The sequence below is a fragment of the Salvelinus fontinalis genome, chromosome 7 (assembly GCF_029448725.1).
Source record: "Salvelinus fontinalis isolate EN_2023a chromosome 7, ASM2944872v1, whole genome shotgun sequence".
Lineage (NCBI taxonomy): Eukaryota > Metazoa > Chordata > Actinopteri > Salmoniformes > Salmonidae > Salvelinus > Salvelinus fontinalis.
Window position 1 is genome coordinate 59690689 of NC_074671.1, and position 26910 is coordinate 59717598.

Below are 26910 nucleotides of genomic sequence, written 5' to 3' on the forward strand. Positions count from 1 at the left end.
GCCTGTACAACCACCTGCAGCGCATTCATTTACGGCCAGTGAGGAGAGAGCGACTGCGCTGTGAAAGACTGCGGGTGGATCAACTGAACCAACGAAGCCCAGTGGAGAATCACAGCAACGCAGCCCCGCTGAAAACCCAGAGCCCCATTTTACTGTAGAATGGCATCAAGAAGAATGGAGACCAAACCAGTGATAACCTGCCTCAAAACGCTCCTTGTCGTCTATTCCTTCGTGTTTTGGGTAAGCAGACATGACAAAGCGATAGTTTATTGTCGTCCTAAATGTCATATGTAGGTAATAATCTAGTTTGTTAACGGTATAATTGAATAGTTTACGTTGATAAAAACGGATGTTGTGCCGTGCGCATGTTTATTAGTGGGCGCGCTGTGTGGACCGTTATCTTTATTATAGGATATCATTATTATAACGTTTGAGGGTATTTTTTCTTCTATGGGCTAGGAAAAATATTTGTATCAAGTAGGCTATAAATATTGAAACAAATGTTGATTATGTGAAATGTCGTTAATATTTTTTCGCTAATGCTGACATCATTTATTTTTTATTTTTTTACATTTCATTTTCCTGTGATTTTGTAAGTGGACACTAACATTCGCATGCTATTGTAAGAATGTTAAGAATAGTCCAACAGGTAACCTAATCAACATCTGGTCACACTTTATTTGGATAGTCCGGATTTTCCGTCTGTAGATGCTCTACAGATGGTCATGCTATCAACAAACTATCTGTTAAGCAACTGCTTCATAAGGTTACAGTTATGGTTATGTTTAGAATAAGGGTTAGGGGTTAGGCTTAGAATAAGGGTTAGGGGTTAGGCTTAGAATAAGTGTTAGGGGTTAGGCTTAGAATAAGGGTTAGGGGTTAGACTTAGAATAAGGGTTAGGGGTTAGGCTTAGAATAAGGGTTAGGGGTTAGGCTTAGAATAGGGTTAGGGCTAAGGTTAGGGTTAGTAGATAGTTAGTTGAAATGTTACTGATCGCCTGTAGATAATCTGTAGAGCATCTACAGATGGACTATCCAAATAATGTGATACCCAACATCCTTGCATCAAATGGTGGCAGGTTCTCAAAGTACCATGATGGACACTGTGCACATTAAAGCAAATGCGCAAACTCTCCTGTAGCACCACCCCAATTGGTTGAATTATGTGTGTGAGACAGAGTACTGTTTGGGTGTTATGCCTGTTATTTATTGAGATAGCCTATAATTGTCTCACTGTATTGGATGAATGATCTTATTGCTTTTCAGGAAGGAAAGGGGCAAGTAAGTTACCCAGGTTGTAATCAAAGGCCAGTAGTCTACAGCTATTTTAGCACAGGGCTGGGCATCCCCTCTCTCTGCATTTACATACATGGGTCCATATGGAATATATGCTTGTGACGGATGAGAGTAGGCGTGGCTCAGTCAGTCCCATAGGTTAGTGGGGCTGGAGTCCCTTACACAAGGCATAGCAGCAGTGGTGGAAAAAGTACTCAATTGTCATACTTGAGTAAAAGTAAAGATACCCTAATAGAAAATGTCTCAAGTAAAGTGAAAGTCACTCAGTAAAAAATATACTTTAGTATTAAAAGTAAATGGAATTGCTCAAATGTACTTAAGTATCAAAAGTAAAAGTATAAACCATTTAAAATTCCTTATTTTAAGTAAACCAGACTGATAGCCAGGGGCACACTCCAACACTCAGACATAATTTACAAATGAAGCATTTGTGTTTAGTGAGTCCACCAGATCAGAGGCGGTAGGGATGACCAGGGATGTTCTCTTGATAAGTGTGTGAATTGGAGCATTTTCCTGTCAAAATAAGTTATTTTGGGTGTCGGAAAATGTATGGAGTAAAAAGTACATTATTTTCTTTAGGAATGTAGTGAAGTAAAAGTTGGCAAAATTATAAATAGTAAAGTAAAGTACAGATACCCCAAAAAACGACTTAAGTAGTACTTTAAAGTATTTTTACTTAAGTACTTTACACCACTGCATAGCAGAGATGAGCTACCTCAACGAGCTCCTGAGTGGCGCAGCGGTCTTATGCACTGCATCTCAGGGCTAGAGGCGTCACTACAAACCAGGGTTTGATCCCAGGCTGTATTACAACCGGCCGTGATCGGGAGTCCCACAGGGCGGCGCACAAATTGGCCCAGCATCATCAGGGTTAGAGGAGGGTTTGGCCGGGGGGGGGGGGGGCTTTACAAGTAGGCCGTTATTGTAAATAATAATAAAAAAATTAACTGACTTGCCTAGTTCAATAAATTCCTAGTTAAATAATGGTTAAATTTTAAAAAGGTGCTACCGTACTTATTGGGGCATCAGTAAGGCAGTTAGGCAGAACCCACACCTCCCATCAGCAAACACATATTTCCAGCTCTAATCTCATCCATCCATCCATCCATCCATCCCATCTATTATGTCTGTGACCCACATTCTCTCTGCGTCCCAAATGGCACCCTATTCTCTATATAGTGCACTACTTTTAACCAGGACCAGTGTCCCTCAACCCCTTCTCCATCCGTGGCAACGGGGGTCTGACTAATACCTTGCCACCCTCTATGCAGTCCATATCTGCAAGGGGACATACAGAAGAAATAGGCTTTCACGTCATCTCACAGGATTACAGCATGTTGTCACAGGATTGATCATGATTTCTCGGGATGAGGTTTTTGTCACCTCCTATGTAGTGAATGAAAGGATGGTGATGGTGGTGGTGGTTAGGGGGGAGGGGATTTGATCCCTGTACTGACATGTCATTGATGTAGGCTACCTAGTCCACTTTAGATTGATGCCATGGCTGCTGGCAACAGTTGGGTTGTGGGCTGCTTGGCATTCAAAGGAAAGTCTTCCACATGTTTTTTTTGTTTGTTCCTCATGCAAGTGGGGAGGCCGATGACATCACGACTTCCTATCAAACCAAGTCCTTAAAGTTTGCAGTTGTGTAAAAAAACAAAACTATTTTGCTCAAAACATATTTGTTTACCCTTTAGTGTGTGTACTTTAATGCACACTACCGTTCAAAAGTTTGGGATCACTTAGAAATGTCCTTGTTTTTGAAACAAAAGCATATTTTTTGTCCATTAAAATAGCATCAAATTGATCAGAAATACAGTGTAGACATTGTTAATGTTGTAAATGACTATTGTAGCTGGAAACGGCTGATATTCTTTGGAATATCTACATAGTCGTACAGAGGCCATAGTTATCAGCAACCATCACTCCTGTGTTCCAATGGCACGTTGTGTTAGCTAATCCAAGTTTATCATTTTAAAAGGCTAATTGATCATTAGAAAACCCTTTTGCAATTGTGCTAGCACAGCTGAAAATTGTTGTGCTGATTGAAGAAGCAATAAAACTGGCCTTCTTTAGACTAGTTGAGTATCTGGAGCATCAGCATTTGTGGGTTCGATTACAGGCTCAAAATGGCCAGAAACAAAGAACTTTCTTCTGAAACTCGTCAGTCTATTCTTGTTCTGAGAAAGGAAGGCTATTCCATGTGAGAAATTGCCAAGAAACTGAAGATCATTTACAACATTAACAATGTTTACACTTTATTTCTGATCAATTTTATGTTATTTTAATGGACAAAAAATGTGCTTTTGTTTCAAAACAAGGACATTTCTAAGTGACCCCAAACTTTTGAACGGAAGTGAATATTCATACTTGGGTTATCACTTTTCAACAGAAAAAGATAAAAAATCACTGGAGGATGTCTTTAAGGAGTACATCGACTACAGGGCATTACCACTTAGACTGTGATTGAACAGAAAGACCCACTCCAATGAGATAAATTGCTCAGATTATATGTAGTGGACAGGTATTGTGTTCACTCTGGGATGCAACATTACAATACAAGAATGTGGAGGGAGTCGGATACAAATAAAATTGGCTCGTTCATCATGACACAATAGGACCAGTAATCGTAGTTCTGATCACATTTTCTCCCCATTCAATTTTGACATGTTATTCTCTTTGTTTATTGGCTTCTTGAAGTTGGGTTGGGCTTTGGAGGGATGTTTGATGTTATATGCACAGCGCAACAGCAACAACCTACGTTTCTATCTTATTGAATATTATAAACCGGGTGGTTTGAGCCCTGAATGCTGATTGTCTGAAAGACTGTAAACCACGGGTATGACAAAAAAGTACATTTTACTGTTCTAATTAACTTGGTAACCAGTTTATAATAGCAATAAGGCACCTCTGGGGTTTGTGGTATATGGCCAATATACCACGGCTAGCGGCTGTATCCTGAACAGCCCTTACCCGTGGTATAATGGCCATATAACACACCCCGTTGTGCCTTATTGCTTAAACAGCCAAACCAGACCCACCGACCTTGACCCATCCACCCAGCCAGCCACCCTGACTCATCCGCCCTGACCCATCCACCCTGACCCACCCACCCACCTTGACCCACCCTGACCCATCCACCCTGACCCACCCGCCCTGACCCACCCGCCCTGACCGATCCGCCCTGACCCACCTGCCCTGATCCATCCCCCCTGACCCATTCGCCCTGATCCACCCACCCTGACGCATCCACCCTGGCCCGCCCACCCTGACACGCACCCACTCACCCACCCTGACACATCCACCCAGCCAGCCAGCCACCCGCTGCAGCTATACTTGTATTAAAATAGACCCATTCCTTCTCCAACAAGCAGACTCCATTGATGTTGACCAGAGCGCCACTTAAACAAAGAAAGCCATATGGCCTGCTTAACTAAACATATTAGAGGCTGTTTTCCTCCCTAGCCAGACAGACAGATGTTGGACTGCAGAGAGAGATAGATAAACAGAGACAGGAGGAGACAGGATAAGACAGAGGGCCACTGCTCTGCTGTCTTACTTGTTTTGAGAGCTTGGCTGAGGGAGGTTGTTTGAGAACTTGGCAGGGGGAGGTTGTTTGAGAGCTTACCAGGGGGAGGTTGTTTGAGAGCTTACCAGGGGGAGGTTGTTTGAGAGCTTGGCAGGGAGAGGCTGTTTGAGAGCTTACCAGGGGGAGGTTGTTTGAGAGCTTACCAGGGGGAGGTTGTTTGAGAGCTTGGCAGGGGGAGGTTGTTTGAGAGCTTGGCAGGGGGAGATTGTTTGAGAGCTTACCAGGGGGAGGTTGTTTGAGAGCTTGGCAGGGGGAGGTTGTCTGAGAGCTTGGCAGGGGGAGGTTGTTTGAGAGCTTACCAGGGGGAGGTTGTTTGAGAGCTTGGCAGGGGGAGGTTGTTTGAGAGCTTGGCAGGGGGAGGTTGTTTGAGAGCTTACCAGGGGGAGGTTGTTTGAGAGCTTGGCAGGGGGAGGTTGTTTGAGAGCTTGGCAGGGGGAGGTTGTTTGAGAGCTTGGCAGGGGGAGGTTGTTTGAGAGCTTGGCAGGGGGAGGTTGTTTGAGAGCTTGGCAGGGGGAGGTTGTTTGAGAGCTTGGCAGGGGGAGGTTGTTTGAGAGCTTGGCAGGGGGAGGTTGTTTGAGAGCTTACCAGGGGGAGGTTGTTTGAGAGCTTGGCAGGGGGAGGTTGTTTTGAGAGCTTGGCAGGGGGAGGTTGTTTGAGAGCTTGGCAGGGGGAGGTTGTTTGAGAGCTTGGCAGGGGGAGGTTGTTTGAGAGCTTGGCAGGGGGAGGTTGTTTGAGAGCTTGGCAGGGGGAGGTTGTTTGAGAGCTTGGCAGGGGGAGGTTGTTTGAGAGCTTGGCAGGGGGAGGTTGTTTGAGAGCTTGGCAGGGGGAGGTTGTTTGAGGCCAGCTCAGCTGTCATTCTGCTCTGGGTGCCTACTCTTTTTGTCTCTAACTTCTATGCCAAGAGCTTCAACCCCAACAATGGCTACACTCTTAGAAAAAAAGTGTTCCAAAGGCGTTATGTGGCTGTCCCCATCTGAGAACCCTTTTTGGTTCCAGGTAGAACCCATTTTGGTTCCAGGTAGAACCATTTTGGGTTCCATGTAGAACCCTCTGTGGAAAGGGTTCTACATGGAACCTAAAATTGTTCTACCTGGAACCAAAAGGGGTTCATCAAAAGGTTCTACTATGGGGACAACCTAATATCTTTTTAGATTATAGATAGCACATTTATTTCTTAGAGTGTACCTAGAGCCTGGCTATCAATCTGTTATTTACTGCTGTTGCCTGGACCAGTACCAGAAAGGTTCTTTGCATGATTACTGTGAGAGTATCTGACAAATCTGGCATAATTACTCAGCACTTCTCACTCCGTTTGTCACATTGTAGTAAACCAAGGGCTTAGCATTGTGTAACGTATATGCCGGGAGTCAGCAAAATGGTGAAGGTGATTTTAATAAAGAACCGAAGCAAATGAACAATCATGACACAATAGGACCAGTAATCGTAGTTCTGATCACATTTTCTCCCCATTCAATTTTGACATGTTATTCTCTGTGTTTATTGGCTTCTTGAAGTACATAACGTGAGAGAAAACAATAACACCTCGTGACTGAAGACAACTGAGGGATAAATAAAGGGGGAGTAATCAAGGAGAAAACTATCAGCAGGTGAGCGCAATGTGGGTTGCCAGGACCGGTGGTTAGTAGATCGGCGATGTCAAGCGCCGGAGGGAGGGCGTGACACATTGTTAGATTTACTTCTGTTATTTTGGAGAAATATCGTTTTGGGTACAAGACTGTCGGTGTCAAGACAACAACTAACTTTTATTTTGAAATGCTGTTTTGCACAAGCACCTTTTAACCGTCTAATTAACCTGATAATAACGTGTAACTCTGCTCTCGAACATGGTAGCTGGTAGGGTCAGGCTGTTAAAGGCATCATTTAGTGTCAGGCTGCCTGTCATTTCCTCAATTAAGATTTCTGCAGGGACTGAAGATTGACCTAGTTGTCCTTAGGTTTGAGTTGTAAATGTACACCGTCACCATTGGCCAGACTTATTTTTATGGGTTGGTTTTCAACTTGTACACTCTTAGAAAAAAAAGGTGCTATCTAGAACCAAAATGGGTTCTTCGGCTGTCCCCATAAGAGAACCCTTGGAAGAACTCATTTTGGTTCCAGGTAGAACCCTTTTGGGTTCCATGTAGAACTATTTCCACAGAGGGTTCTACATGGAACCAAAAAGAGTTCTCCCTGGATCCAAAAAGGGTTCTCCTCTGGGGACAGCCGCAAAGCCCGTATGGAACCTTTCTTTCCAAGAGTGTAAGATGGTCTGATTTTATGGATAACATTTATGTTTTCAAGTCCACTCAGGCCATACCCTTTTGCAGAGTTTCTCACCTTCATATACACGTTTTCTATGAACTGTAGCTTGAAGGTAGCTTGAAGACTGCATATATTTGCTGAAACAAGCCTACAGATGCAGTACATTGATAGACAATCCCATAGCCTCTTGGTATTAGGCTTCTCTGTGTAGTAGGAACGGCATCTTGTTCAGTAGGCTAAGAACAGACAGACTCCCTAAGATTTGGCCTAATTCATGCTGTGGAGGCATATTATTAATGCCCAGATGGGAATAAGAAGCATAATGTATTGTGTGTTTTGTGTTCCCTCTGTACCAGGCTTTTGTTGGGGCTTATTCCTCTGAGAATGTGATTGTGCGTCTTATTGTACCGCATTTAAATGGCTGTGCTCAGCTAAAGTTATTTCTAAATAATCATAGGAAATTGGCTAGGCTGCCAACTGAGCAAAGACATCAGATCAATATTCAATTTTGGCTCACATATCATTGTCAACAAACGTAAATTAAACTTCAAATAAATATTATTATTTTTTTAAACCTAATGTTGATTCTGTGTTAAAATATGGGTTAAAATGTCATCAAGAGAAGTTGAAATAACAAGGCGTTAAAACCTTTACCGATCTACTTCAGCCAGCTAGAAGGATGGTTAACAGAGACAAACAGTTGTACTGCACCAGCCCAGCACACATCTCCCAGGCAACCATATCAGTAGTCGCCTCCTTGTCCACTCTGTTAGCGCTGTTTATACAGATGTGGGATCTTCCTTTGAGCCAGTTTGCTACAGCAGGAAAATAATCCTGCAGCAACAGGAGGAATTATTATGTGGATTATAATTCATGGAAATTCTTGTACATTTTTTCGTAAGGCAAAAGTAGAAATTACAAACTTCAGAAGCCTTTTTAAACCTGAAATTCACTACAAGAAAGGTGTCCTGCAACAGGTTGATCAAATTAAGATCCTACATGTATCTGTTTCTCAGTATTCATTAAAAATCCCCCTCAACACTATCATCATCTCCACCGACTGGTGGACTCCCTCCTCAGACCGACATTAGCCTAGCTAGCTCACCTCTGTCTGAATCCCATTACTGAAGGCCTCAAGAGGAAGAGGAAGCAACCTCTGGTCTCCAGGCTGAAAGCTAGGCTGTAGAAGCTCCAGCGGAAGCTTACAATGTATAAGGCTTAGCCGTGGCTGTGTTAGCGAACGGGTAATGCATTTAAATCTGCCTGATAGGAGCTGCCTGGATCTGATCTGGATCTGGCCTGTCACCGCTTAGTTACATTGGTTGCTTGGCAACAGCATTTACACTGGTCCAAAGGTCACTTATTTTCTTCTCAGAAAGGGAAAACAACGTAAATGGGGCAATCTGCAGTTGCAACATGAATTTTTTTAACTCATAAATTAATGATATGTACCCATTGATTCGTGAAGAATATAACTTATAAAAGCCTCATGAGGTTTGTTCAACTGTTGTACCCCATCATAACCCACAATATAACCTTGTTTTACTCCAATGTTTGTAAACAAAGTAAATGTAAACAAACATTGTAAAGACTCAAAACATGGTTAAAATTATACTTTTGATATTAGTTATTTTGCATACATAGCTCTGTCTATTAATTTGAGAGTGGTTACATTTCTCCAGCACCACCCCCAGCTTTTTACCGAAACCGTGGCGGGGAACACCCTTTGTTATTGTTTCAACTGCGGATTGCCCCTTTAAAGGGTAAAACACAAAGAGAGTGAAAGTTACAGGGGAATTGAATGAATAAGACCTCGCCTCCCTTGCAGAAGAGATGATTAATAAAAGAACCTAAGGACTACAGTAACACTACACAAGAGACTGAAGAAAGTAAGGGATTTAGAGTGATGAACTTCTGGTCTCGGTGCATATAGATCTCTCCGGGCAGCCGAGAAACTGCCCATCACTGAGGCAGCTAGAAAATATCTCATTAAGAACTTCCCTTCAGACTTCCAACCGAGTGGGGTTCAAAGGTGAAATAGCCACAGAGGTCATCCAGTGCTGGCCATCCATCCAATTAGTCTGTGATTGAGGAATTCCAAGGTGTCTGAAAATTCCAGTAATTGTGTGGTGTGTTAGATTTAGAACCAATAGACGTTGAACAAACAGTGTCTCTCTCTTAGTCAGGGCTTTACATGTTGCCGGTAATGAAATATGGCCTAAAATTATCCTGCAGCCAGGGAGGAGGTGCTGAATGCTTTGGATTTACTTTGATCGCTCTCCATAATTCCCTATGTGTGAGTGAACACAGTAGAGTGAGTAGGCAGCTGTTAGCATCTCAGCTATGTTCAGCATGTGGTGATTTGGACGCTCACCCAACAAACGCATTCTCAATGGCTAGGTCATTTGACTCTTTCACAGCACTACCGATTGTCATTATGGGAAATGTACAGGTGTTTAACAGTTCACTTGTCACAAATCAACACTCTGGATGAGCATTATATTGTAGACTAGTGATCACCTGTATAAATTCAGCTGTAGACTTACTGACAATATGCACTGCAGTGTTGTTATAGCATATGTCCTTCATTGTTGACGATTTAAAGCCATATATCCAAATCTGTATTGCTTTGAAAGCAGACCTTCAAACCTCTTGCACCTGGCATTTAATCCTTTGTTTTGCCTCTTTATCTTATAAAACATAATGTGTTCCTTGTAGTAGATACACTATATTTGCATGAATTTAGATCCATTTCAGAGATTGGCTTTGTCACGATCGTCTTGATGAGGAAGAGTGGACCAAGGCGCAGCGTGATACGAATACTTATTTTTATTAGTGAAGATGAAACACGAAACGAAACACTTTGACAAACTAACAAAAACAACAAAGAAGCTACAAACGAAAGTGCACACACAAGCTACTAACGTTAGACATAGACAATTACCCACAACAGCCTAATGCCTATGGCTGCCTTAAATATGGCTCCCAATCAGAGACAATGAAAGACAGCTGTCTCTGACTGAGAACCACTCAGGCAACCATAGACATACCTAGACACCTACACTGAACACAACCCCATAAACTCTACAAAACCCCCTATACAATACAACCACCCAAGACAAGACAAATACACACAAACATCCCCCCTGTCACACCCTGACCTAACTAAAATAATACAGAAAACAAAGATAACTAAGGCCAGGGCGTGACAGTACCCCCCCCCCCCCCAAAGGTGCGGACTCTGGCCGCAAAACTTGACACAGAAGGGGAGTGTCCGGGTGGGCCTTCCTACGGCGGCGGCTCGGGTGCGGGACGTGGCCCCCACTCCACCATAGTTAATACCCGCTTTGGTGGATCTGGCAGATCCTGGCTGACTGGCGGCACTGGCAGATCCTGGCTGGCTGGCGGCTCTGGCAGATCCTGGCTGGCTGGCGGCTCTGGCAGGTCATGGCTGGCTGGCGGCTCTGGCTGGTCATGGCTGGCGGGCGGCTCTGGCTGCTCCTGGCTGGCGGGCGGCTCTGGCTGCTCCTGGCTGGCGGGTGTCTCTGGCTGCTCCTGGCTGGCGGGCGGCTCTGGCTGCTCCTGGCTGGCGGGCGGCTCTGGCTGCGCCTGTCTGGCGGACGGCTCTGGCTGCTCCTGTCTGGCGGACGGCTCTGGCTGCTCCTGTCTGGCGGACGGCTCTAGCGTCTCCTGACTGACGGACGGCTCTAGCGGCTCAGGACAGACGGGCGGCTTTGAAGGCTCAGGACAGACGGGCGGCTTTGAAGGCTCAGGACAGACGGGCAGCGCAGGCGGCGCTTGGCAGACGGGCAGCTCCGACGGCGTTGGGCAGGCGGGCAGTGCAGGCGACGCTGGGCAGATGGACAGCGCAGACGGCTCCGGGCAGGCAGGTAGCTCAGATAGCGCTGGGCAGACGGCAGACTCTGGCCGGCTGAGGCGCACAGTAGGCCTGGTGCGTGGTACCGGAACTGGAGGTACCGAGCTAAGGACACGCACCTCAAGGCTAGTGCGGGGAGCAGCAACAGGATGCACAGGACTCTGGAGACGCACAGGAGGCTTGGTGCGTGGTGCCGGAACTGGTGGTACCGGGCTGGAGACACGCACCATAGGGCGAGTGCGTGGAGGAGGAACAGGGCTCTGGAGACACACTGGAAGCCTGGTGCGTGGTGTTGGCACTGGTGGTACTGGGCTGGGGCGGGGAGGTGGCGCCGGATATACCGGACTGTGCAGGCGTACTGGCTCCCTTGAGCACTTAGCCTGCCCAACCTTACCTGGTTGAATGATCCCCGTAGCCCGACCAGTGCGGGGAGGTGGAATAACCCAAGGGCAAGGCTAGCTATGGCTGGGGGTTGCTTGATCCCCCAATAAGTGATGTGGCATTCACAGGGGATCTTGCTATTCCCTGGTCTAGTAGGAAGGCTATATCCGACAGGAAGACATTAAACATGAGTCATTGTTGACCCGTGGACCAATGACAGTGAGCCGCTGGATCAGGGGGAATATTAAGTGCAGTGATGTCTGTTTGCCTGTCTGATGGCGTGAGAGTGTTACCGTGCTTCACGTCTTTAACATGCATGTAGTGCTCAGCTCACACATTAAGTTTGGCTGTCCTGCAAAGCCATCAGGTGACTGTAATATGTCATATGTAATATACCGTATGACTAATAATAATTGCAACAAATGAATCAATAAAGACTATAAGATGAATCACTATGGTGCCCTTCAAAAGACTTTTAAACAAGACGATATCCTCCTTCAGATAGGCCTACTGTCTTTTCAATGTTCTCGCCCGGTTCCTGAAGGCAAGAACCTCAGAAATGTCCAATATGCTGTTTGTAAACTGCTAGTACAAGTCTAGATATTTCACTTCGGTCCCTGAAAGTGAGACCCTCCAAAATGTCCAGTATGTTTGTAAACACATAGGCCTGCAGAACCCAGAATGTGCTTCTGAGACCCTGTGTAAGCAAGGCCACTGTGGTATGGTGTGCCAATAAAATGTCTCAGGGCCAACCATTTGTTTGGGGGTCACACTGACAGCCACCTGACTCAGCAGGTGGAGGGGAACAGGCTCCTCACTGGCTGGCTTGTCACCTGTTGTGAAACATTTGTGTCGTGTTTGTACTAGCTAGCGACTCACAAGGCCTAATGTCACGCTGGACTCCAGGTCAATAAAAACAGGCTTATTTCCAGACACCATACCTCCACTGGAGATATGTAAACAATATGAAGTATATCTTATCTATCCCATACCAGGAAGTCTCACAGGGCATGGGCAGAGGAGAAAAGGGATGCTGCTAATCCCTCAGTGGGACTGGAGAGCCAGGCAGTGCAAAACCCAAACAATGCTGCTGCCTGTTGTTACACCTATCCAATAACAACGCTGTTACCTACCAGGCTGCCTGTTATTACACCTATTCAATGACAACACTGCTGCCTGCCAGGCTGCCTGTTATTACACTTATCCAATGACAACACTGCTGCCTACAAGGCTGCCTGTTATTACACCTATCCAATGACAACAATGCTGCCTGCCAGGCTGCCTGTTATTACACCTATCAAATAACAACACTGTTGCCTACCAGGCTGCCTGTTATTACACCTATCTAATAACAATGCTGGTGCCTACCAGGCTGCCTGTTATTACCCCTATCTAATAACAACGCTGGTGCCTACCAGGCTGCCTGTTATTACACCTATCCAATAACAACACTGCTGCCTGCCAGGCAGCCTGTTATTACACCTATCCAATAACAACACTGCTGCCTGCCAGGCTGCCTGTTATTACACCTATCCAATAACAACACTGCTGCCTGCCAGGCTGCCTGTTAATACACATATCCAATAACAACACTGCTGCCTGCCAGGCTGCCTGTTATTACACCTATCCAATAACAACATTGCTGCCTGCCAGTCTGCCTGCTACTACACCTATCCAATAACAACACTGCTGCCTGCCAGGCTGCCTGTTATTACACATATCCAATGACAACACTGCTGCCTGCCAGGCTGCCTGTTATTACACCTATCCAATAACAACACTGCTGCCTGCCAGGTTGCCTGTTATTACACATATCCAATGACAACACTGTTGTCTGCCGGGCTGCCTGTTGTTACACCTATCCAATAACAACACTGCTGCCTGCTAGGCTGCCTGTTATTACACCTATCCAATAACAACAATGCTGCCTGCCAGGCTGCTTGTTATTACACCTATCCAATAACAACACTGCTGCCTACCAGGCTGCCTGTTATTACACCTATTTAATAACAACGCTGTTGCCTGCCAGGCAGCCTGTTATTACACATATCCAATAACAACACTGTTGCCTGCCAGGCTGCCTGTTATTACACCTATCCAATAACAACACTGCTGCCTACCAGGCTGCCTGTTAATACACATATCCAATGACAACACTGCTGCCTGCCAGGCTGCCTGTTATTACACCTATCTAATAACAATGCTGGTGCCTACCAGGCTGCCTGTTATTACCCCTATCTAATAACAACGCTGGTGCCTACCAGGCTGCCTGTTATTACACCTATCCAATAACAACACTGCTGCCTGCCAGGCAGCCTGTTATTACACCTATCCAATAACAACACTGCTGCCTGCCAGGCTGCCTGTTATTACACCTATCCAATAACAACACTGCTGCCTGCCAGGCTGCCTGTTAATACACATATCCAATAACAACACTGCTGCCTGCCAGGCTGCCTGTTATTACACCTATCCAATAACAACATTGCTGCCTGCCAGTCTGCCTGCTACTACACCTATCCAATAACAACACTGCTGCCTGCCAGGCTGCCTGTTATTACACATATCCAATGACAACACTGCTGCCTGCCAGGCTGCCTGTTATTACACCTATCCAATAACAACACTGCTGCCTGCCAGGTTGCCTGTTATTACACATATCCAATGACAACACTGTTGTCTGCCGGGCTGCCTGTTGTTACACCTATCCAATAACAACACTGCTGCCTGCTAGGCTGCCTGTTATTACACCTATCCAATAACAACAATGCTGCCTGCCAGGCTGCTTGTTATTACACCTATCCAATAACAACACTGCTGCCTACCAGGCTGCCTGTTATTACACCTATTTAATAACAACGCTGTTGCCTGCCAGGCAGCCTGTTATTACACATATCCAATAACAACACTGTTGCCTGCCAGGCTGCCTGTTATTACACCTATCCAATAACAACACTGCTGCCTACCAGGCTGCCTGTTAATACACATATCCAATGACAACACTGCTGCCTGCCAGGCTGCCTGTTATTACACCTATCCAATAACAACACTGTTGCCTGCCAGGCTGCCTGTTGTTTCACCTATCCAATAACAACACTGCTGCCTGCCAGGCTGCCTGTTATTACACCTATCCAATAACAACACTGCTGCCTCCCAGGCTGCCTGTTGTTACACATATCCAATAACAACACTGCTGCCTGCCAGGCTGCCTGTTATTACACCTATCCAATAACAACACTGTTACCTGCCAGGCTGCCTGTTGTTACACCTATCCAATAACAACACTGATGCCTGCCAGGCTGCCTGTTGTTACACCTATCCAATAACAACACTGCTGCCTGCCAGGCTGCCTGTTGTTACACCTATCCAATAACAACACTGTTGCCTGCCAGGCTGCCTGTTGTTACACCTATCCAATAACAACACTGCTGCCTGCCAGGCTGCCTGTTGTTACACCTATCCAATAACAACACTGCTGCCTGCCAGGCTGCCTGTTATTACACCTATCCAATAACAACACTGCTGCCTGCCAGGCTGCCTGTTATTACACCTATCCAATAACAACACTGCTGCCTGCCAGGCTGCCTGTTAATACACATATCCAATAACAACACTGCTGCCTGCCAGGCTGCCTGTTATTACACCTATCCAATAACAACATTGCTGCCTGCCAGGCTGCCTGCTATTACACTTATCCAATAACAACACTGCTGCCTGCCAGGCTGCCTGTTGTTACACCTATCCAATAACAACACTGCTTCCTGCCAGGCTGCCTGTTGTTACACCTATCCAATAACAACACTGCTGCCTGCCAGGCTGCCTGTTATTACACCTATCCAATAACAACACTGCTGCCTGCCAGGCTGCCTGTTATTACACCTATCCAATAACAACACTGCTGCCTGCCAGGCTGCCTGTTGTTACACCTATCCAATAACAACACTGCTGCCTGCCAGGCTGCCTGTTGTTACACCTATCCAATAACAACACTGCTGCCTGCCAGGCTGCCTGTTGTTACACCTATCCAATAACAACACTGCTGCCTGCCAGGCTGCCTGTTGTTACACCTATCCAATAACAATGCTGCCTGCCAGGCTGCCTGTTGTTACACCTATCCAATAACAACACTGCTGCCTGCCAGGCTGCCTGTTGTTACACCTATCCAATAACAACACTGCTGCCTGCCAGGCTGCCTGTTATTACACCTATCCAATAACAACACTGCTGCCTGCCAGGCTGCCTGTTATTACTCCTATCCAATAACAACAATGTTGCCTCCCAGGCTGCCTGCTATTACACCTATCCAATAACAACACTGCTGCCTGCCAGGCTGCCTGTTATTACACCTATCCAATAACAACACTGCTGCCTGCCAGGCTGCCTGTTGTTACACCTATCCAATAACAACACTGCGGCCTGCCAGGCTGCCTGTTATTACACCTATCCAATAACAACACTGCTGCCTGCCAGGCTGCCTGTTGTTACACCTATCCAATAACAACACTGCTGCCTGCCAGGCTGCCTGTTATTACACCTATCCAATAACAACACTGTTGCCTGCCAGGCTGCCTGTTGTTTCCCCTATCCAATGACAACACTGCTGCCTGCCAGGCTGCCTGTTATTACACCTATCCAATAACAACACTGCTGCCTCCCAGGCTGCCTGTTGTTACACATATTAAATAACAACACTGCTGCCTGCCAGGCTGCCTGTTATTACACCTATCCAATAACAACACTGTTACCTGCCAGGCTGCCTGTTGTTACACCTATCCAATAACAACACTGATGCCTGCCAGGCTGCCTGTTGTTACACCTATCCAATAACAACACTGCTGCCTGCCAGGCTGCCTGTTATTACACCTATCCAATAACAACACTGTTGCCTGCCAGGCTGCCTGTTGTTACACCTATCCAATAACAACACTGCTGCCTGCCAGGCTGCCTGTTGTTACACCTATCCAATAACAACACTGCTGCCTGCCAGGCTGCCTGTTATTACACCTATCCAATAACAACACTGCTGCCTGCCAGGCTGCCTGTTATTACACCTATCCAATAACAACACTGCTGCCTGCCAGGCTGCCTGTTAATACACATATCCAATAACAACACTGCTGCCTGCCAGGCTGCCTGTTATTACACCTATCCAATAACAACATTGCTGCCTGCCAGGCTGCCTGCTATTACACTTATCCAATAACAACACTGCTGCCTGCCAGGCTGCCTGTTATTACACATATCCAATGACAACACTGCTGCCTGCCAGGCTGCCTGTTATTACACCTATCCAATAACAACACTGCTGCCTGCCAGGTTGCCTGTTATTACACATATCCAATAACAACACTGTTGTCTGCCAGGCTGCCTGTTGTTACACCTATCCAATAACAACACTGCTGCCTGCTAGGCTGCCTGTTATTACACCTATCCAATAACAACACTGCTGCCTGCCAGGCTGCTTGTTATTACACCTATCCAATAACAACATTGCTGCCTACCAGGCTGCCTGTTATTACACCTATTTAATAACAACACTGCTGCCTGCCAGGCAGCCTGTTATTACACATATCCAATAACAACACTGTTGCCTGCCAGGCTGCCTGTTATTACACCTATCCAATAACAACACTGCTGCCTGCCAGGCTGCCTGTTGTTACACCTATCCAATAACAACACTGCTGCCTGCCAGGCTGCCTGTTGTTACACCTATCCAATAACAATGCTGCCTGCCAGGCTGCCTGTTGTTACACCTATCCAATAACAACACTGCTGCCTGCCAGGCTGCCTGTTGTTACACCTATCCAATAACAACACTGCTGCCTGCCAGGCTGCCTGTTATTACACCTATCCAATAACAACACTGCTGCCTGCCAGGCTGCCTGTTATTACACCTATCCAATAACAACAATGTTGCCTCCCAGGCTGCCTGCTATTACACCTATCCAATAACAACACTGCTGCCTGCCAGGCTGCCTGTTATTACACCTATCCAATAACAACACTGCTGCCTGCCAGGCTGCCTGTTGTTACACCTATCCAATAACAACACTGCGGCCTGCCAGGCTGCCTGTTGTTAAACCTATCCAATAACAACACTGCTGCCTGCCAGGCTGCCTGTTGTTACACCTATCCAATAACAACACTGCTGCCTGCCAGGCTGTCTGTTATTACACCTATCCAATAACAACACTGTTGCCTGCCAGGCTGCCTGTTGTTTCACCTATCCAATGACAACACTGCTGCCTGCCAGGCTGCCTGTTATTACACCTATCCAATAACAACACTGCTGCCTCCCAGGCTGCCTGTTGTTACACATATCCAATAACAACACTGCTGCCTGCCAGGCTGCCTGTTATTACACCTATCCAATAACAACACTGTTACCTGCCAGGCTGCCTGTTGTTACACCTATCCAATAACAACACTGATGCCTGCCAGGCTGCCTGTTGTTACACCTATCCAATAACAACACTGCTGCCTGCCAGGCTGCCTGTTATAACACCTATCCAATAACAACACTGTTGCCTGCCAGGCTGCCTGTTGTTACACCTATCCAATAACAACACTGCTGCCTGCCAGGCTGCCTGTTGTTACACCTATCCAATAACAACACTGCTGCCTGCCAGGCTGCCTGTTATTACACCTATCCAATAACAACACTGCTGCCTGCCAGGCTGCCTGTTATTACACCTATCCAATAACAACACTGCTGCCTGCCAGGCTGCCTGTTAATACACATATCCAATAACAACACTGCTGCCTGCCAGGTTGCCTGTTATTACACCTATCCAATAACAACATTGCCGCCTGCCAGGCTGCCTGCTATTACACTTATCCAATAACAACACTGCTGCCTGCCGGGCTGCCTGTTATTACACATATCCAATGACAACACTGCTGCCTGCCGGGCTGCCTGTTATTACACCTATCCAATAACAACACTGCTGCCTGCCAGGTTGCCTGTTATTACACATATCCAATAACAACACTGTTGTCTGCCAGGCTGCCTGTTGTTACACCTATCCAATAACAACACTGCTGCCTGCTAGGCTGCCTGTTATTACACCTATCCAATAACAACACTGCTGCCTGCCAGGCTGCTTGTTATTACACCTATCCAATAACAACATTGCTGCCTACCAGGCTGCCTGTTATTACACCTATTTAATAACAACGCTGTTGCCTGCCAGGCAGCCTGTTATTACACATATCCAATAACAACACTGCTGCCTGCCAGGCTGCCTGTTATTACACCTATCCAATAAGAACACTGTTGCCTGCCAGGCTGCCTGTTGTTTCACCTATCCAATAACAACACTGCTGCCTGCCAGGCTGCCTGTTATTACACCTATCCAATAACAACACTGCTGCCTCCCAGGCTGCCTGTTATTACACATATCCAATAACAACACTGCTGCCTGCCAGGCTGCCTGTTATTACACCTATCCAATAACAACACTGTTGCCTGCCAGGCTGCCTGTTGTTACACCTATCCAATAACAACACTGATGCCTGCCAGGCTGCCTGTTGTTACACCTATCCAATAACAACACTGCTGCCTGCCAGGCTGCCTGTTATTACACCTATCCAATAACAACACTGTTGCCTGCCAGGCTGCCTGTTGTTACACCTATCCAATAACAACACTGCTGCCTGCCAGGCTGCCTGTTATTACACCTATCCAATAACAACACTGCTGCCTGCCAGGCTGCCTGTTAATACACATATCCAATAACAACACTGCTGCCTGCCAGGCTGCCTGTTATTACACCTATCCAATAACAACATTGCTGCCTGCCAGTCTGCCTGCTACTACACCTATCCAATAACAACACTGCTGCCTGCCAGGCTGCCTGTTATTACACATATCCAATGACAACACTGCTGCCTGCCAGGCTGCCTGTTATTACACCTATCCAATAACAACACTGCTGCCTGCCAGGTTGCCTGTTATTACACATATCCAATGACAACACTGTTGTCTGCCGGGCTGCCTGTTGTTACACCTATCCAATAACAACACTGCTGCCTGCTAGGCTGCCTGTTATTACACCTATCCAATAACAACAATGCTGCCTGCCAGGCTGCTTGTTATTACACCTATCCAATAACAACACTGCTGCCTACCAGGCTGCCTGTTATTACACCTATTTAATAACAACGCTGTTGCCTGCCAGGCAGCCTGTTATTACACATATCCAATAACAACACTGTTGCCTGCCAGGCTGCCTGTTATTACACCTATCCAATAACAACACTGCTGCCTACCAGGCTGCCTGTTAATACACATATCCAATGACAACACTGCTGCCTGCCAGGCTGCCTGTTATTACACCTATCCAATAACAACACTGTTGCCTGCCAGGCTGCCTGTTGTTTCACCTATCCAATAACAACACTGCTGCCTGCCAGGCTGCCTGTTATTACACCTATCCAATAACAACACTGCTGCCTCCCAGGCTGCCTGTTGTTACACATATCCAATAACAACACTGCTGCCTGCCAGGCTGCCTGTTATTACACCTATCCAATAACAACACTGTTACCTGCCAGGCTGCCTGTTGTTACACCTATCCAATAACAACACTGATGCCTGCCAGGCTGCCTGTTGTTACACCTATCCAATAACAACACTGCTGCCTGCCAGGCTGCCTGTTGTTACACCTATCCAATAACAACACTGCTGCCTGCCAGGCTGCCTGTTGTTACACCTATCCAATAACAACACTGCTGCCTGCCAGGCTGCCTGTTGTTACACCTATCCAATAACAACACTGCTGCCTGCCAGGCTGCCTGTTGTTACACCTATCCAATAACAATGCTGCCTGCCAGGCTGCCTGTTGTTACACCTATCCAATAACAACACTGCTGCCTGCCAGGCTGCCTGTTGTTACACCTATCCAATAACAACACTGCTGCCTGCCAGGCTGCCTGTTATTACACCTATCCAATAACAACACTGCTGCCTGCCAGGCTGCCTGTTATTACTCCTATCCAATAACAACAATGTTGCCTCCCAGGCTGCCTGCTATTACACCTATCCAATAACAACACTGCTGCCTGCCAGGCTGCCTGTTATTACACCTATCCAATAACAACACTTCTGCCTGCCAGGCTTCCTGTTCTTACACCTATCCAATAGCAACACTGCGGCCTGCCAGGCTGCCTGTTATTACACCTATCCAATAACAACACTGCTGCCTGCCAGGCTGCCTGTTATTACACCTATCCAATAACAACACTGTTGCCTGCCAGGCTGCCTGTTGTTTCACCTATCCAATGACAACACTGCTGCCTGCCAGGCTGCCTGTTATTACACCTATCCAATAACAACACTGCTGCCTCCCAGGCTGCCTGTTGTTACACATATCCAATAACAACACTGCTGCCTGCCAGGCTGCCTGTTATTACACCTATCCAATAACAACACTGTTACCTGCCAGGCTGCCTGTTGTTACACCTATCCAATAACAACACTGATGCCTGCCAGGCTGCCTGTTGTTACACCTATCCAATAACAACACTGCTGCCTGCCAGGCTGCCTGTTATTACACCTATCCAATAACAACACTGTTGCCTGCCAGGCTGCCTGTTGTTACACCTATCAAATAACAACACTGCTGCCTGCCAGGCTGCCTGTTGTTACACCTATCCAATAACAACACTGCTGCCTGCCAGGCTGCCTGTTATTACACCTATCCAATAACAACACTGCTGCCTGCCAGGCTGCCTGTTATTACACCTATCCAATAACAACACTGCTGCCTGCCAGGCTGCCTGTTAATACACATATCCAATAACAACACTGCTGCCTGCCAGGCTGCCTGTTATTACACCTATCCAATAACAACATTGCTGCCTGCCAGGCTGCCTGCTATTACACTTATCCAATAACAACACTGCTGCCTGCCAGGCTGCCTGTTATTACACATATCCAATGACAACACTGCTGCCTGCCAGGCTGCCTGTTATTACACCTATCCAATAACAACACTGCTGCCTGCCAGGTTGCCTGTTATTACACATATCCAATAACAACACTGTTGTCTGCCAGGCTGCCTGTTGTTACACCTATCCAATAACAACACTGCTGCCTGCTAGGCTGCCTGTTATTACACCTATCCAATAACAACACTGCTGCCTGCCAGGCTGCTTGTTATTACACCTATCCAATAACAACATTGCTGCCTACCAGGCTGCCTGTCATTACACCTATTTAATAACAACGCTGTTGCCTGCCAGGCAGCCTGTTATTACACATATCCAATAACAACACTGTTGCCTGCCAGGCTGCCTGTTATTACACCTATCCAATAACAACACTGCTGCCTACCAGGCTGCCTGTTATTACACATATCCAATGACAACACTGCTGCCTGCCAGGCTGCCTGTTATTACACCTATCCAATAAGAACACTGTTGCCTGCCAGGCTGCCTGTTGTTTCACCTATCCAATAACAACACTGCTGCCTGCCAGGCTGCCTGTTATTACACCTATCCAATAACAACACTGCTGCCTCCCAGGCTGCCTGTTGTTACACCTATCCAATAACAACACTGCTGCCTGCCAGGCTGCCTGTTATTACACCTATCCAATAACAACACTGTTGCCTGCCAGGCTGCCTGTTGTTACACCTATCCAATAACAACACTGATGCCTGCCAGGCTGCCTGTTGTTACACCTATCCAATAACAACACTGCTGCCTGCCAGGCTGCCTGTTATTACACCTATCCAATAACAACACTGTTGCCTGCCAGGCTGCCTGTTGTTACACCTATCCAATAACAACACTGCTTCCTGCCAGGCTGCCTGTTGTTACACCTATCCAATAACAACACTGCTGCCTGCCAGGCTGCCTGTTATTACACCTATCCAATAACAACACTGCTGCCTGCCAGGCTGCCTGTTATTACACCTATCCAATAACAACACTGCTGCCTGCCAGGCTGCCTGTTGTTACACCTATCCAATAACAACACTGCTGCCTGCCAGGCTGCCTGTTGTTACACCTATCCAATAACAACACTGCTGCCTGCCAGGCTGCCTGTTGTTACACTTATCCAATAACAACACTGCTGCCTGCCAGGCTGCCTGTTGTTACACCTATCCAATAACAATGCTGCCTGCCAGGCTGCCTGTTGTTACACCTATCCAATAACAACACTGCTGCCTGCCAGGCTGCCTGTTGTTACACCTATCCAATAACAACACTGCTGCCTGCCAGGCTGCCTGTTATTACACCTATCCAATAACAACACTGCTGCCTGCCAGGCTGCCTGTTATTACACCTATCCAATAACAACAATGTTGCCTCCCAGGCTGCCTGCTATTACACCTATCCAATAACAACACTGCTGCCTGCCAGGCTGCCTGTTATTACACCTATCCAATAACAACACTGCTGCCTGCCAGGCTGCCTGTTGTTACACCTATCCAATAACAACACTGCGGCCTGCCAGGCTGCCTGTTGTTACACCTATCCAATAACAACACTGCTGCCTGCCAGGCTGCCTGTTGTTACACCTATCCAATAACAACACTGCTGCCTGCCAGGCTGTCTGTTATTACACCTATCCAATAACAACACTGTTGCCTGCCAGGCTGCCTGTTGTTTCACCTATCCAATGACAACACTGCTGCCTGCCAGGCTGCCTGTTATTACACCTATCCAATAACAACACTGCTGCCTCCCAGGCTGCCTGTTGTTACACATATCCAATAACAACACTGCTGCCTGCCAGGCTGCCTGTTATTACACCTATCCAATAACAACACTGTTACCTGCCAGGCTGCCTGTTGTTACACCTATCCAATAACAACACTGATGCCTGCCAGGCTGCCTGTTGTTACACCTATCCAATAACAACACTGCTGCCTGCCAGGCTGCCTGTTATTACACCTATCCAATAACAACACTGTTGCCTGCCAGGCTGCCTGTTGTTACACCTATCCAATAACAACACTGCTGCCTGCCAGGCTGCCTGTTGTTACACCTATCCAATAACAACACTGCTGCCTGCCAGGCTGCCTGTTATTACACCTATCCAATAACAACACTGCTGCCTGCCAGGCTGCCTGTTATTACACCTATCCAATAACAACACTGCTGCCTGCCAGGCTGCCTGTTAATACACATATCCAATAACAACACTGCTGCCTGCCAGGCTGCCTGTTATTACACCTATCCAATAACAACATTGCTGCCTGCCAGGCTGCCTGCTATTACACTTATCCAATAACAACACTGCTGCCTGCCAGGCTGCCTGTTATTACACATATCCAATGACAACACTGCTGCCTGCCAGGCTGCCTGTTATTACACCTATCCAATAACAACACTGCTGCCTGCCAGGTTGCCTGTTATTACACATATCCAATAACAACACTGTTGTCTGCCAGGCTGCCTGTTGTTACACCTATCCAATAACAACACTGCTGCCTGCTAGGCTGCCTGTTATTACACCTATCCAATAACAACACTGCTGCCTGCCAGGCTGCTTGTTATTACACCTATCCAATAACAACATTGCTGCCTACCAGGCTGCCTGTTATTACACCTATTTAATAACAACGCTGTTGCCTGCCAGGCAGCCTGTTATTACACATATCCAATAACAACACTGCTGCCTGCCAGGCTGCCTGTTATTACACCTATCCAATAAGAACACTGTTGCCTGCCAGGCTGCCTGTTGTTTCACCTATCCAATAACAACACTGCTGCCTGCCAGGCTGCCTGTTATTACACCTATCCAATAACAACACTGTTGCCTGCCAGGCTGCCTGTTGTTACACCTATCCAATAACAACACTGATGCCTGCCAGGCTGCCTGTTGTTACACCTATCCAATAACAACACTGCTGCCTGCCAGGCTGCCTGTTATTACACCTATCCAATAACAACACTGTTGCCTGCCAGGCTGCCTGTTGTTACACCTATCCAATAACAACACTGCTTCCTGCCAGGCTGCCTGTTGTTACACCTATCCAATAACAACACTGCTGCCTGCCAGGCTGCCTGTTATTACACCTATCCAATAACAACACTGCTGCCTGCCAGGCTGCCTGTTATTACACCTATCCAATAACAACACTGCTGCCTGCCAGGCTGCCTGTTGTTACACCTATCCAATAACAACACTGCTGCCTGCCAGGCTGCCTGTTGTTACACCTATCCAATAACAACACTGCTGCCTGCCAGGCTGCCTGTTGTTACACCTATCCAATAACAACACTGCTGCCTGCCAGGCTGCCTGTTGTTACACCTATCCAATAACAATGCTGCCTGCCAGGCTGCCTGTTGTTACACCTATCCAATAACAACACTGCTGCCTGCCAGGCTGCCTGTTGTTACACCTATCCAATAACAACACTGCTGCCTGCCAGGCTGCCTGTTATTACACCTATCCAATAACAACACTGCTGCCTGCCAGGCTGCCTGTTATTACACCTATCCAATAACAACAATGTTGCCTCCCAGGCTGCCTGCTATTACACCTATCCAATAACAACACTGCTGCCTGCCAGGCTGCCTGTTATTACACCTATCCAATAACAACACTGCTGCCTGCCAGGCTGCCTGTTGTTACACCTATCCAATAACAACACTGCGGCCTGCCAGGCTGCCTGTTATTACACCTATCCAATAACAACACTGCTGCCTGCCAGGCTGCCTGTTGTTACACCTATCCAATAACAACACTGCTGCCTGCCAGGCTGCCTGTTATTACACCTATCCAATAACAACACTGTGGCCTGCCAGGCTGCCTGTTGTTACACCTATCCAATAACAACACTGCTGCCTGCCAGGCTGCCTGTTGTTACACCTATCCAATAACAACACTGCTGCCTGACAGGCTGCCTGTTATTACACCTATCCAATAACAACACTGCGGCCTGCCAGGCTGCCTGTTATTACACCTATCCAATAACAACACTGCTGCCTGCCAGGCTGCCTGTTGTTACACCTATCCAATAACAACACTGCTGCCTGCCAGGCTGCCTGTTGTTACACCTATCCAATAACAACACTGCTGCCTCCCAGGCTCCCTGTTGTTACACCTATCCAATAACAACACTGCTGCCTGCCAGGCTGCCTGTTGTTACACCTATCCAATAACAACATGGCGCAGAAGAAAAGTATTGGGTGTGAAAACAGGGACAATGGCAGGTTATAGTGAGACCAACACAGCACAATAGTAACTCTCATGGCCACGCAGGCTGGCTGGCAGGCAGGCGGGCTGCTGAGACTGCCGTTGCCATGGAGAGGAACTCCCCCGTTGGTTCTGTGTATTGCCTGGTTCAGTTTGGTGCCTTCACTGTAGAATGGACCCACAGCTTTGCTGAGAGAGCAAGGGATCCTTGTTGAGCTTATAGTTTCATTCCCAAGCATTGTACTTTACTTGGCACCATTTTGAGCCTTTAATGAACTAATGATCAGTCCAACTCAGAAACCCTGCCAGCACCAGTGAATAATGTGAATCCCCCTCTTTCTCTCTATCCCTCTCGTTCTGCCTTCTCCGTTTGTTTCTCTTTCACATTTTCTCTGCCTCTCTTTTTGTCTCTCTCCCCCTCTCTCTTTTTCCCTCTTTCTCTCTCTCGCTTTGTCTCTCTCTCTCTCTCTCTTTGTCTCTCTCTCCCTCTCTCTTTGTCTCTCTCTCCCTCTCCTTCCCTCTCATTAATCAAAAGTGAACAGACTTGAGTAAACCATGGTTGAGAGTAAACCATGGTTGAGAGGTACCCTTACCTTCAGTCTCTGCTAGCTGTTTCAGCTACTACTGTATAGCTCAGAGTAGTCAACTCTAATGTACAGTATAAATGCAATCATTTCCATCTTGCTTTTCCACTTCGGAAGCACAGTCAATCCCTCTGGGTTTGAAGAGTAGTGCAGAGAAGGAGGCCTGTGGTGTGCTCAGCCAAGGATGCACAATATGGCTGTCACTTTAAGGACCATTTTAGGATGTCATTATCCACCTTGACGAGCACAACACTTCCCGTCTTGTCTTCTTTGTCTGTGTTCGTTACCTCCAATGTTGTAGAGAATTCTGTCGTTGACCTCCATCAACATGCATTACAGAGTCATCTTGGAGTTCTATCATTGTTGTAGAGAATTCTGTCGTTGACCCCCATCAACATGCATTACAGAGTCATCTTGGAGTTCTATCATTGTTGTAGAGAATTCTGTCGTTGACCTCCATCAACATGCATTACAGAGTCATCTTGGAGTTCTATCAATGTTGTAGAGAACTCTGTCGTTGACCTCCATCAACATGCATTACAGAGTCATCTTGGAGTTCTATCATTGTTGTAGAGAATTCTGTCGTTGACCACCATCAACATGCATTACAGAGTCATCTTGGAGTTCTATCATTGTTGTAGAGAATTCTGTCGTTGACCACCACCAACATGCATTACAGAGTCATCTTGGAGTTCTATCATTGTTGTAGAGAATTCTGTCGTTGACCTCCATCAACATGCATTACAGAGTCATCTTGGAGTTCTAT

The 26910-nt window shown here is 46.8% G+C and overlaps 1 protein-coding gene across 1 annotated transcript in view; it reads left to right on the forward strand.

The window, feature by feature from the left end:
* Positions 1-31: 31 nt before the first annotated feature.
* The window catches only part of tspan7b (tetraspanin 7b), a 64177-nt gene continuing 37298 nt past the window's right edge, over positions 32-26910 (forward strand). Inside the window, exon 1 of the mRNA XM_055930178.1 lies at positions 32-240. Within this exon, the coding sequence (XP_055786153.1) occupies positions 160-240 (81 nt within the window). The 5' untranslated portion in view covers positions 32-159. The remainder of the gene's footprint in view (positions 241-26910) is intronic.